This window comes from Oculina patagonica, chromosome 14 (genome assembly GCF_052425735.1).
Source record: "Oculina patagonica isolate OP01 chromosome 14, crgOcupat, whole genome shotgun sequence".
NCBI classification, from domain to species: domain Eukaryota; kingdom Metazoa; phylum Cnidaria; class Anthozoa; order Scleractinia; family Oculinidae; genus Oculina; species Oculina patagonica.
In genome coordinates this window covers 20,056,696-20,070,512 of record NC_135771.1, presented here as the reverse complement: position 1 = coordinate 20,070,512, position 13,817 = coordinate 20,056,696, and the positions used below count along the sequence as shown (strand labels likewise).

At 39.2% G+C, this 13,817-nt stretch overlaps 2 protein-coding genes and 1 pseudogene across 3 annotated transcripts in view; all 3 read right to left on the bottom strand.

Annotated features, from left to right (window-relative positions):
• LOC144638860 (uncharacterized) overlaps nt 1-4,924 on the bottom strand; it is a 38,308-nt gene extending 33,384 nt beyond the window's left edge. The window contains exon 1 of the mRNA XM_078498150.1: nt 4,812-4,924. The gene's annotated coding sequence lies outside the window, so the exon portion shown is untranslated. The remainder of the gene's footprint in view (nt 1-4,811) is intronic.
• Nucleotides 1-13,817, bottom strand: part of LOC144638863 (BTB/POZ domain-containing adapter for CUL3-mediated RhoA degradation protein 3-like) — a 27,795-nt gene extending 13,978 nt beyond the window's left edge. Inside the window, exons 1-2 of the mRNA XM_078498154.1 lie at nt 13,523-13,817; nt 12,961-13,422 (exon numbers count right to left, since the gene is read on the bottom strand). Of these exons, the coding sequence (XP_078354280.1) occupies nt 12,961-13,422; nt 13,523-13,589 (529 nt within the window). The 5' untranslated portion in view covers nt 13,590-13,817. The remainder of the gene's footprint in view (nt 1-12,960; nt 13,423-13,522) is intronic.
• On the bottom strand, nt 1,558-4,405 carry LOC144638859 (uncharacterized; annotated as a pseudogene). The gene is made up of 3 exons (XR_013568017.1): nt 4,167-4,405; nt 3,357-3,841; nt 1,558-1,930 (listed from the first exon to the last, which is right to left on the bottom strand). The product of XR_013568017.1 is annotated as an uncharacterized LOC144638859 (transcript).

Below are 13,817 nucleotides of genomic sequence, written 5' to 3'. Positions count from 1 at the left end.
AAAGCACACAAGAACTAAACATTTCTTGGCTTCGGAAGGAAGAATAAAAACAGGAAATAGAGCGAATACAATAAACAGTATTTTTACGTTTTATTCAGAACTCCTTGGAATGTCTTTACAAACTGATCACTGCTCAAATAGACAAGAAATATGATTGGGTAACAAACTTCGCCTTGAATGAAAACTAAAGCGATAGAATCTCTGTCTGTTTAGTTAATCGATGATAAAAGTGCCACTGTAAAATTCAACTTAGCGCGGAGCAGCTTTCCTCTGCGTGGCTCATCGTCTCTTTTAGAGTTGAACAACTCAAAAAGAGACGAATTAACACATTTAATGATACGAATAAAAGATTATAAGTAGCGTCTTTTCGCTGGTGACAAAACTTGGCAATCCACCTTCGTTATTGGTAGCAAGAATTTAAATACACGAGCATGTAAAAAGTCCGAAAGAGGGGTGGGACTGGTAAGGCAACTTTTGCTTGGTATATGTACAGGTCCGGATGTGGCTTAACTGTTATTTGAGAATTGGTCAAAATTTTACTGACACGCTTACTCTGCGTCAGTCTGATATTTTATCACTTTGTAAACCTGTTACCACACAAACACACAAATTCTAACTGCGCGGTCCCTGACAATAGTAATTTATGCTCACTGCATACCCCATTACCACATCACGGTACACTAAGTTATGGGAGGAGTCCACGACTACTGTGGCATCAAGGGTATACAGCGGGCAACAAGGGTAGCACCGTCAACCGGCTCCAGGGGAGGAGGGTGGGGCGACAGAATCCTCCTCCACCGGAATGCCAACCATGTCCAGGATTGAACGCTAATGAGATGCACGTTCCTCATGAGAGGCATCACAAAGTGTCCTCATTAATAAAAGTTCACAAAAAAACACACCAAAATCTGTCAAATATGAAGTAATATGGAAATGTCAAATAACACAGTCAAACATGAAGTACTCATAAAACAATACTTGCGTTCAATCCTGGACATAAGTGCAGAACGCCGGCAAAAACGCAGACAATGAGGCTAAAACCAGAAATTTAAGCCAAGAGGCCGCAAAGCATCATTCATGCCCCGAGGCATGAACGCACCCTGTATTTTGAAAGGTTTAAATAACTAATTATGTATGCAGTGAGAATAGCGACTGAACCCAAATGCAATAAACGTTCTGTTTTCCTCGCAAGCCTTCACTGCTGCAGTGTTTTGACCTGGACGCACCCAGTGCATCAAAATTGCTTGCCATGAAGTTGTTGTGTTGACAACAGTAGAATAGATTGTTACTGTTACAAACTCCAACAATGCACAATTTGTTCAACCTATCTTCAGTGACATTTCTGATCTGAAAGCAGACTCGTACCCAGTCGCTTCTCTCGCTTTTTGAGCGGCGCACAATGCATCAAGGGAAGGGTGAAGGAAAAGCTCTCCTTCCCATCAACCAAATTCAACCAATCAATTCAATAGATTCAGAATCACCGTTTTACAATAGTAATTAACACAAAAGTAAATTCAGAAACTTTCACAACTTTTATTCCAATGAATCATACTCTATACTTCTATAGGTGTACTGTGTAACAACTTCACACGTAACAATCAATTACTGATCAACTACTAAAAGGAAACTGGGAGATATGACCGATTGCAAATTATTCTTCAGTTCAGTCAGGAAGCATGTTACTTCTCTGACTTCTCAAACCCAAAAACTTCCATTTCATCGATCGTTCGCTCATGCACGGTCATGTAGGTGTGGCCCAGTACTACGGAGCAGTTTATACCACAATCATTTGGTGCTTGGACACGAGCATAATCACAGCCATATCTAAGTACTGGCCCATACTTTCTGCAGCAACAGACAGCATGTTGTTCTTGTTGGCCTCGGTTTAAACAGCTGTACAGGATCGAGTCTTTCGTGTAACCCTCAGAGACTAGTGAAAAAACGAAATATCTGATTAATTAAAATGTTCACGAGACATGATACATCACCACTTTCGGAGCCATATCCTAAAAAGCGATAATACGAAAAAGCACCAAATTCATTATTTTTAAGAGATACTTTACCAAGATGGTTGCTTTCAATACATAGAATATCCTAAATGTACTACATGATAATTGCTAATGTAAACATTGAAATTATTGAAATCACTGCACTATTCCCACCTCCGTCTCCACCCCAATCCCCGCGCACTAACATTTCTAGACTTCAAGTATCTAATCTGTCTTTAATAAATCAAATAAATAACATACCGACTTGCTTTAAGTCTCCCTAAAAGCTACAAGCATCTCTGAATGAGGGAATCCCATTGGGAGGTGGTACACATTTCCTTGATCCTTATTATGCAAAACCCGGATTTTTCCAGGATTTGGAGGAATGGTCATTCAACCACTTGTGATGTAGACACAACATTTTAATTTATTACAAAGAGAGGCGTTTGCTCTACAGTATAGGAACCCGCTATTTCGAGCACGCTTATCTCGAACAATAAGTCATTTCCTTTGGAGTCACTATTCCTTCCCGCTTATTAGCCCCCCTGGTTATAGCCCCATCTACCTGAAAACAAAACAAAAAATACAACCGGTTATAAGCCCCCCTTTGCCGGATAACAGTACTGAACAGGGCTAATATTATTGTTGCTTTATTATGACTTTTTAACTTAAAAACGTATTTCGATCAACACTGCCGTGGCTCGTTTCGAAACGTATTTTTTTTTATTCCGCTTATAAAGCCCCCGCGGATATAAACCCACCCAAAACCCCTTACGAAGTCGTATAAGCCCAGGGCTTGTAACCGGAATTTTACAGTATTGTCTCAGCAACTAAAATAGTTAATAAGAGAGCGGAAAAATTGGACATATTGCAGGTTACATTCAGCAGCATCAGCCCGGCGTATCCAATCGAACAAATTGAACCAAAAATCAATTGAACCTAATCAAACACATACCATTCGACTGGGCTCACTAATCGAACAAAATCGAACATCTATTTTGCTGTGAGTTCGATTTTCGAACCAATCGAACACAATCAAACTCAATCCGATTCGATTTTGTTCGGGATCCATCTCTTGATAAAGTACATGTAAGTCACGCAGGACTAATCAGGGGGACGGTGCACCGTTCAAAATATCCGCAATATAAACAAACAGGAGTTCGGTAATCGAGCGTTTGACTGAGTTCGATTTTGCTCGATTGTCGACTGTTCGGTAATCGAACGTTCGATTTTGTTCGATTGACCAAATTTTATTGTGAGTTCGATTATGTTGGATTACCGAACCCAATCGAACGATTGGTGTTCGATTGGGTTCGATTACCGAATGTTCGATTAGATACGCCGGGCATCAGTGCTCGAGGGACTTACCGCCTTCCCAATCTTCCTCCTCATATACCCCAAATGTGTAATATTGCTTTATATAACTACCACCCTTGACCACTATCACTGTTGGTCCTTTGTTGTCGCAACAAGAGTGAAAGTTGGCGCCAGTCCAGCCATCACGAGAAGCACGGTATAACAAGACAGGGAACGAGTTACTGGTTGTAAGATCACGCGTATCCTTCAACCAGTTCATCAAGGTTTGGCGTTGATTTGACGACAGGGTCACAGAATCTTTGAAGGGTTTTGCTGTTAGCTCATTAATTATTCCGTCAACTTGATAAAATTCAGCCTCGGCCAGAAGCTCCTCACGAATTTGCGAACAAGCTCCTCTTGAGGCACAATAAGCTGCCCAGTGCGAAGATAATTCAGGATATACCGGAAGTGAGTTCCATCGCGATCAATGAAGTAAGATCCATCCTCGCTTGGCTTTGTCTCAAATCTCCCCGAAAACATGGCGTGTAACATGGAACCTGGGATAAACAAAATAACCGAAAATTGCATTCAACCAAACCTCGTGCCTCATTTAGCATGTGCATTAACCCCCCCCTCCCCCGTTTCCAAAAAAAAAAAAAAAAAAAAAAACCAAAATATTTTTTTTTTTTTTTTTTTTCCCCAAATATACAAAAAAAAAAAAAAAAAAAAAAATAAAACCACAAAAAAAAAAAAAAAAAAAAAAAACCAAAATAAAAAAACAAAAAAAAAAAAAACAAACCCCAACTGCCAGTACGGACTGGAAATCATCTTTAATGTAGCAGACTTGCATGACAAATAAAAAATTCGAAACACTTAATATACCTGGATCTTTAGTTAGAGTTGCCAAACTGGTCGAGAAAAGATGGCCGCCGACGTTGAGTTTTAACGTTTTTGAAAAATGCACGTGCTCGAGCTTATTTGCTGCTTCGTCAAGGGCCCATTTCCTTGCGAACTCTGTTCGTCTCACGGGCTAAAATGTCGAAAGCGTCGTTGACACGTTTGTTTACATCGTCGCGGAGCTCTTCAATGGTGTGAGAACTGATTTCCAGCGATGAAGACATATGTTCCTCAAAAGGGATTGACTGGATAAAACTTTTACTACGTGGAATAAATAGAACAAATCAGTGGACTTTTTTCATTGATTTTTGCCTCTACCTAGCTCCGGGGGGGGGGGGGGTACTTGGGTCAATTTTTGTTGGGTATGTGCCGCTGGCCCCTCAGAACCCCTACCCTATTATAGTCATATTCTGTGGCCAATTATAGACCCCATCTTAGTCACTTTTGGGTAAATGTAGTTTTCACGACCCCAACTTAGTCACTTCCTTTTTTTGCGTCTACCGTATAAATCCTTTTAGCTAAGTCATTCTGAGCAAAAGAAGATCCAAGTTATCTTAACTTCGATGGACGCAGAATAGCAATTAAATACCGTAACACGAATGTGGACTTTTTTCTGGACTATTGTGCAACTGGTTAAGGTGGCTCAACTGGATTTTTCAGGGGTAACACCGCTCAAGTTTGAGAATTAACTACGTCGCCATTAACAATGCTATCGAAAAACGATCACCACAGTTGTATTAGATTTTTCTCATGACTGGTGTTATATTGACATCGGAGTTGCCATAGCGACGAAATGACGTCATTACGTTTTTTACTTTCGCTCGTATTGCTCGGCACCAGGAGATTTTTTCGAAAATCGCTCAAAGGAGCGTGTACCACACATAGCTGCCTCGATGTTGGCAAAGTTTGAACAAATTCTATGAGAGCGTTTTCGAAATATTTGGGGATGAAGTTTTTGGGGCTATAAATACAGTCAAAACCATACTAACGAGAAAATGGGGTAATATCTTAAGAAAACGACGCGCCTGTGAATTGCAATTTCATCTTTAATAGTAGTTTGATTCCATTTAAAATCATGTGTAAAACAGTGGTGGATATTGCTTAGGTCGATTACGAGAAAAAAGAATTTGATGAACGGGCGTTCAAGTGCTCTTGTTGCCATTTTTTCGACGTTTTTGCTTGTTTACAAGCTAAAAACGTAGAATAGGGGTTAGTGGACAAAATTTGGAACCACATATTTGTAAACTCTCAAGGGACTTTTTTAATTTATCAAGGGACTGTTTTTATTTCTCAAGGGATTACTTTCCGCTGTGGGTGATCACTTGCGATCTCGTGAAAAAAACGTGACTTGTCACATTTACAAACGTTATATAACAATTTTAAAAGTGACATGTCAGCTTTCTTATCTCAACGCACGTGTGTCTGAAAGGCGATCTATAAAAAGCGTCGCACAAACAACGATTGCGTAACTAAAACACGAATAAATAATCACTAGCACTTACATCGTTTAAAAATTACAAACGTCAAAAATAAACCATACCAAAAAACTCGCTCTTTTCAAATATATTATTGAAGTTAAAACAAATGCAAGAGATGGGGGTTTCTTTTAGCTTAGGAGCGGTTAAAAATTAGGCCGAATTTGGTCGCTGCATGTAAGCGCAACTCTATTTCGTCATCAGCCTAGTACGTTAGGGACGTGACCTCGCGTTGACAGGGAATGACAGCAATGTTGCATGAATCGGCTTTACAACATGCGATCGTATCTACGCAGTTCGAGTGGAATTTCAGTCAAAGACAGCAAAATTCTTTCGTATTTCATCTTCAAATATAATTCGAAAGCATTCACTGTATATATGGCTTTTGTTTAATCCTGGGTCTTGATATCCGACCCTCGCAGAGCCTAGTTGACAAAACGCAGCTTGAGTGTAACGATTTGTTTACGCCCATATGCGCAATGTTTTCTCCGACAGTGGTCGGAAATATCCGTATTTTTTTTCGTGCTTTTTCGTGGAGCAATCGTAACGATACGGCCTTTAACACATTGAACAGCGGTCTACCCGGCTATAACAATTCAAATATGGCGTCGCAAAAACAAAGCGTCGAACGCATATTTTGCTGTTTCATTTGAATGTTGTTGGCGTTAGCTAAAACTAGTTAATTATTGTTAGTCGCGTTGCATCATTTCATTCCCCGTAGGCTCGGATGTCATATTCCTCGTGCTCGCTGTTAGTCGAATCTTGTCTACTCGAATCTTGTCAAATCCTTTCGCTTCTCGTCTGAGTTTGATTTCCTTCTCGGGAGCTAAGTCTTCGTTATATCACACAAAAAGTCAAGCAGGATTAGCCGACCTCCTCGCAGGCCCTTGGACGACGACTACACTTGGGAATCATTAGGCGCTCTTACCGCCGATTTGGCCCGGGAATGTCCGCCGATATGGCTGAGTTAGGTCGTCGTCGAGTTACAAAACCTCGCACAAGCAGCACAAGCCGCCTCACCAAATCCACCGCAAGATCTAGACTTTCGTCGTCTTTTGTTTGCCAAAGAGACGCAGATGATTGAGGTGGAAAAGCTTAAGCTACAACTGGAGCTGGCCAGGATTCAGGCCTCGTCGATTTCCACGACTCCTGACGAATCCACTCCAGGCAAACCGCACGAACAAGCAAAATCTTTGGGAGACCTTCGCGCCCCGCAGCGAACACTCTACCCGCAACAATGGCCGCACATTCTGGCACCAGGTGAGCCCAAGCTTTATAATGAATTAACACTCGCAGAGTTCACCGCCGGCTACCTCGCCATCGTCGAGAAATGCCCAGACGCAACGCAAAAATCTCTCTTTTTGCATCACCTAGACACCTACATGATTTAATGAGCCTCGCGTGTACTTATCAATGGTCAGCGGTCCGCGTGTTTCATTATAAAGTCCTGCGCACTTTGGAGCTGGGTCTCGCGAAGTGGGGCGACTCCTTCGACGGTTTCAAACAGCACTAATTTCGCTGCCGTAATCGACTGCCTCGAAAGGTCCTTGCAAGATCTCGGTGAAATTTGCACTGTTTATTTGTGTAATGTTAAGGAATATGTGTATAAATACCCGGCGCGGACGAGCCATTTTTGACAAAATTATATGGCTGCATTTCCTCACATTTCAGCGCATTTCAGTCTGATTTTTATGAAAGGGTTGGTAATGTAGACGAAGTGCGTGTCTTGGTACAAAAGTGCAGGGATGAGTTGAATGAGATCCTTACTAAATACAAGGGAGGGTTTGACTATTTAACTTTACAGAAATTTTATTCTCGCAAAATCGAAGAATATATTTTGCCTAGTATGAACCTAATGCCAAAGGTTCATAAATTATCTGCACCCGCTAGTCCTTCTAATGAAAAAGAATTAAAGGGTAGACCTATAATAACGGCTCATAGTTGGTGTACCGTGGAAGCCTCTAAATTTTTACAAAATAAATTGAGGGGTATAACCCATTCTTTCAAGAAATATTTGGAAAGTAAGGGGGTTAATTGCACTATTCTTGGAGATAGTAAGGAGTTGGTGGATGTAATTAAACAAACTAGAATAGATTATGATAGATCGTATACTTTTGTTACATTTGATTTTAAAGATTTATACACGAATATTCTGTTTGAAGATGCAGCTAGAACACTACGAGACTTAAGTAAGCTCCTTTGTATTGAGGAGGTTGAAATAGAGTTAATTTTGGACCTGTATAATTTTTGTAATGAGTGGAACTATTTTAATGTTGGAAATGATCTGTTCAGACAAATTAAGGGTATTAGCATGGGGTGCTACTTTAGTAAGGAAATAAGTGATTTAGTGTTACTGTATTCTGAATATAAATATTTGATAGCTTTTAAGGACAAGAATTTGTTATTACTGAAAAGGTATGCGGATGACGGAATTGCTATATTTACTGGTCAAGACTTAGACTCTATTGAAGTGGATCTACAGAAATTAATGTTCTTTTATCCTAAGAATTTGATTATAAGTGTAAGTGTAAACAGGGTTGGTTGTAATTATCTAGATCTAGAAATTACTTTTGATGATGTTTGTTATACTACTGGGTGTTTTCATACACAAACTTATTTTAAGAAATTTCATAAATTTGCTTATTTGGATCCTACTTCTAACCATCCAACACATGTGTTTAAGGGGTTAATCAAAACTGAGTGTCTCAGGTATATAAGAAATTCTTCAACTATTGATGACTATAACCATACTTTGAAATTATTTATGTTAAGGTTGTTGAGGCTAGGTTATAGGAAGACTTTTATTCTTCGAAATATACCTGACTATAACACAGAGAAAGTAATGATAAAGGGAAGAGTGAATGCCAAATCCATGCTTCAAACAACTGCTATATACCCTATGGTTTATGATAAATTTAGTAAGGTAACACATTTAGTTGAGAGTATTTTGAGAAAGGCTAAGGCTAATTTATTGGTTAACATTAAGGTTATTATTGGTAAAGGAGTTATGTCTAAGTTACGTGGTATTTTAAGTACTAGACGATTGTTACACATTAAAATGAAAAGATTGCGGCACTGAATAGATTCTCATACGCATAAGTTATGTTTATAGGTTCATGAGAAAGGAAGGCAACAAAAGAAATCAAATTGTGAAAAACACGATGTACATAAATTAGCAATCTGGTATTGTATATGTGAATACTTATATCAAAATGACAAGGTAAACAGTGGCTGTAAAAAAATGGCTAAAAGAAGCATTGTAATTTATTATTTATTTCATTTGTAAATAATGTAAATATCATTTCACTTGTGTTACAGAAGGAAAATTATTTAATTGGTGAAATTCAAAAATTACAGTTTTGTGCAAAACTACCCACAAATAAAATGTATATAGGAACGCATATCTTTTGTAAATAATGTAAATATCATTTCACGTGTGTTACTTTATGTAACAGCTGGAAATTATAAATATTACAGAAGGAAAATTATTTAATTGGTGAAATTCAAAAATTACAGTTTTGTGGAAAACTACCCACAAATAAAATGTATATAGGAACGCATATCACAAGTACGGGTAAAACCTGTGTCTTTATCAAGAATAATGTGAAAAAGAGTTAAGCTTACGTCTTAGATCAGATTTAAGCTTTTAAATTTTTGTTCTGCCATGCATATGGGAAGCATGCACCATCAATTTATTTCCCAACTCTTACAAAGAGATGAATAAAAACTAATGCAGACAACATATGCGTCAAGACTTTCGTTGTCTTTAATAAAATGTGCTTATGAAGGCTATGTTCGATTTTAATTATACATAATTGTGCATGTATATTTGCAAAGCATAAAAGTTGCGGCGGGACAATAATAATCCCGTCTTCATTACGCCCGTCCTTGTCTTCCTAATAACAAGGATTCTTCCCACATCAACAGCTATAATGTAGTTCAAACTAAGTGAATGCAACTTGATAATCACCCTTACCTTTGCTTTTCTCTAAGTGGATGATCCCGATCCAGTTACAAGCCAGCACATGACTCAAATACAGTGTCAGTAGCCAGTTGAATGAAACAAGTGATCTTGTTCTGTTCGTTGCCATTAAAAAGCCATATACGTAAAATTAAGTCAACAAAACACTCTTTCACTGTTTTGGCCGCCTACAAAATATATATTCGCTGACAAAAAGCGTAATAAAACTAGCAAAAACAGTCCTGATTTGCCCTGTTTTAGAGTGCTTCGAACAGTCCTTCGAACGATCGTACAAATCCCACAGACTCCACCATCCTCGTGCGCATGTGCAGAAAATAACTTCCGGTAGGCATCGGCAACACTTCCGGTTATATTTTAAACTCTAAAGGAAATGCCGTCTTTCATTCTTTTTTGTTTTTTGCGACGGGAAACCATTAAAACCAGGGTTAGGATCAAATCTATGCATTCCATTTGTAGAATTATGCCTTTCTCAGAAAATTACAAATTTTCAAAGATTTTGAAACACTCTTTGAATTTAACCTTTTGAGAATGATATTAAATCTATGCATAGAAAAATGGAATTTGAAGCGAAAAAATTTAATCAATGAAAAAAATGCCGATAAATCAATAAACTGAAGTGCCTTTAGCCTTTTTCCAAACTAGTCACGTGACCATGGGCGTGGTCTGATGACGTCATCCCTGATGTTACAGACGAGAAAGCAGTTAAAGCCCATGAAATAACTCTGATATGACTAAATATGACGAAGTAATGCAACAATAAGTTTTCCTTAACAACGGCTGTAAAAGATCAGTTAATGGGCCCTTAAAAACCCAGCAAGACAAAAAGTTAATTGCACGGCGGACATTAATGAGAATAAGTTGTTACTATATAATGGTAGTTCTTTCTGGTGGAGGGGGACAGGGGGGCTGGAGCCCGGGAGAAGAGGGCGGGAAGCGGAATTCCTAAGGTGGCGGGAACCGCGAGAAAACTAGTAAAATTTCGCAACATTTTGTTATATTTTGCAATAGATTTGGGACACTAGAGGAGAGAACGGCTACGGAAAGGGGCGGGAGGCTGGAGTAAAAAATGCGAGCAGCGGGAGTAAAAGGCACGGGAGGTGGGAGGTTCATATCCCCTGTTCCCCTCTACTTTCTGAGATGCCGGTTGCTCCCCAGCTTTTGAGTACTTCTTCTGAGTTATTCTAAGATATTTTCTTGTGTTGCTGCATTACTGTGGCCCTTTGAAATTGCTACTACCTTTCAGGCACCTACGCTTGCTGAGTAAACTTTCGATTTAATTGCCTCTTTTGGCGAGGAAGAATCTCTTTATTATATAGAGAAATAGCCACAATATCTACTGAATCAAAATACAAATGTTTTATAAACATTCAGTTTTCCTCGCAAGCTTTCACTCTTGCAGTGTTTTGCAGGCCAAGACGCTAGGCGAAACAATGCGTGCTTTGAAGTTGTCCAGTTGTGCTTGGTGTGGTAGCAGTAGAGAATTGCTTTATTACGAACAACAATTTCAATGTTTTCCTCTATCTGCAACAATGTAGGAACCACAGTCTACCCACCCTCCCCTCCCCCAATCACACCCATTACACGCCATCATCGATCATTTTTTCCTGGTAATGTTTCTTTGTTTGAAGGCGACGGTAAACAAACACTTCAATCCATCAGTGACATCAGTTTGCGCGACGAGTGATGTTGGACCATTCAGGTGGTCTACCCAATTACTTGTGTTGAATTTTAAACTTGTTTGATCGTTTAACCAGGACTAAAGGTAGTTTCAACTTCTGAGATGAAGCAATTTTCATTGTAACAAATTAATTCATTGGATTCGGCAGTAGCAAACATTACGATAGGACACAGCAGAGTAAATTCACAAACTTTTTTTCCAATGGGTGTATTGTGTAATTAACAACTTATTCGTGTAACAAACAGATACTGATATTTTATCTTTTGCAAATTGTACTGTATTTCTGCGAGGAAGCTTCTTATTTCTCAAACCCAAACACTTCCATTTCACTCGAGTTTTCGACGCAGCCGTTCAGCTTTACAGAGCATCTAGTGTCAGGACTATTTGGTGCACTGACATGAACTCGATCATGGCCATATCTAAATGCTGGCCCATACCTACAAAAACAGCAACACACAGCATGTTGTTCTTTTCCAGGGAGAGCCCTTCGTTTTTCGAAGCTGAACAGGAATGTGTCTTGTGCTTTTATTGTAACCTCAGAAGCTAGTGAAGAAAGAAAAAATTTGATCGATTATAACATTTACGAACAACAACAATAACAACAACGAATACTATATTTCATTAGCGTGGTCAGAACACTTAGCTAAAAAGCTAGTTTACAGGCTCGTCACCAAAATAAGAATAAAATAGAAAAATAAAAACTTCATTAGAAGTGTATGTATATATTGGTGAAAACATTCTCTTGTTTTCACCAAGATAACAAGATCGTTTTGCTTGCATCAGAAACATCAACAAACTCAAAGGTTGTAGAGTTGGTGGAAAGGAATATATTCCCCAAATTTTAACTTGACACAAAACAAAATTCGGCAAAAATTCAGAGCTTTGTATGGGTCCGCCACTTGATGTACCACTTAGGTACACCAATGGCGGCCAAGACTATATGCGAGAAGAAAGAAAGTTTCTGCTACCAAAGTCACCTCGGAACGCTTCCTAGTTGGTTATCAATTTTAACTTATTAGCATATCTGAAAAGCATTTTAAAATTGCAGAAATATTAGTTTCTGTTACAGTTAATTATTAAAGAACACGTTAAGTTAGGCTGTCTCAAATTTCAAAACGCTTTATCTCGAAAACAAACACTCTTCTGGCAAAAACGTTTCCTCAGCAATTAGTGACACTGATGTCTAGAATATACTAAAAGAACAGATTTGAAGGTTCGACATTTTTGAATTTAGAATAATGTCAATAATAAGGCCTGGTTCACACTAGCGACATAATAACATAAAACCCCACATAACGGCATAAAGAAAAGATCTATGCCATGGCTCTATGGTTTTTGGCTTTGTCTATGACGCGTAAGTCATTTCGTTCATGCTATGCTGTTATGTCGTTTTGTTTACACTGGTGATATAAAACTAGCCTGCGTAGCAGGCGCCTGTGTAGTTTTGGCCACGCATTTCTCTCTTTTTCAATCGCGTGGCCGTCTCGAGCCTTTCGCATTTCCCAAATGCGCGCCAAAAAATTACACAGGCGCCGGCTAACATAAAACATCAACACGTTTTATGCGTTTGCGTGACCTTGCCGTTATGTTTTTGACTCTAGTGTGAACCAGGCCTTCGCGGAGGGACACTTAATTATGACTCACCACCTTCCCAGTGTTCCTCAGTATATCCTCCAAATATGTAATTTCCACTCTTGACCACTGTCACAGTTGGTCCCTTGTTGTCACAAAAAGAGTGAAAGCGTGCGCCAGTCCAGCCATCACGTGAAGCACGGTATAACAAGACAGGGAACAAGTTGTCGGTTGTGACGGCCCGAGTCTCCTTCAACCAGTTTATCAAGGTTTGGCGTTGATCTGATGGCACAGTCACAGAATCCTTAAAGGGTACTGCTGTTAGCTTATTAATTATTCCTTGAACTTGATAAAATTCAGCCTCGGCTAGAAGCTCCCTGTGAACAACTTTGTCTTCAGGCACAATAAGCTGGCCAGTGCGAAGATAATTCAGGATATACCGGAAGTGAGTTCCATCGCGATCAATGAAGTAAGATCCATCCTCGCTTGGCTTTGTGTCAAATCTTCCCGAAAACATGGCGTGTAACATTGAACCTGGGATAATTAAACACATGAATAACAGGAAGCTGATTTCAGTACGAAATCCACCAGTATTTAATAGATATCAACGGTATATTCACAATAAATAACTTACCTGAATCCTTAGTCAAGGTGTCCAAGCTTGTTGAGAAAAGGTGGCCGCCGACATTCAGTTTCAACATTTTAGAGAAATGAATGCGAACGACGGGTTACTCGAGCTTCGATCGAGCTGTTCTGCCTGAATTATTTGAAGTTTGCTCGCATGCACATATTAATTATCAGCAGTCAAACTATTTTGTCACACAATACTTGTCACGTTACAGATCACGCGAAACTACAACTTGGCAGTAACCTTTACCAGACTCCGACTATTCTGCGTTCTTGTTAACTTGTTACTTGTATGTGAAAAG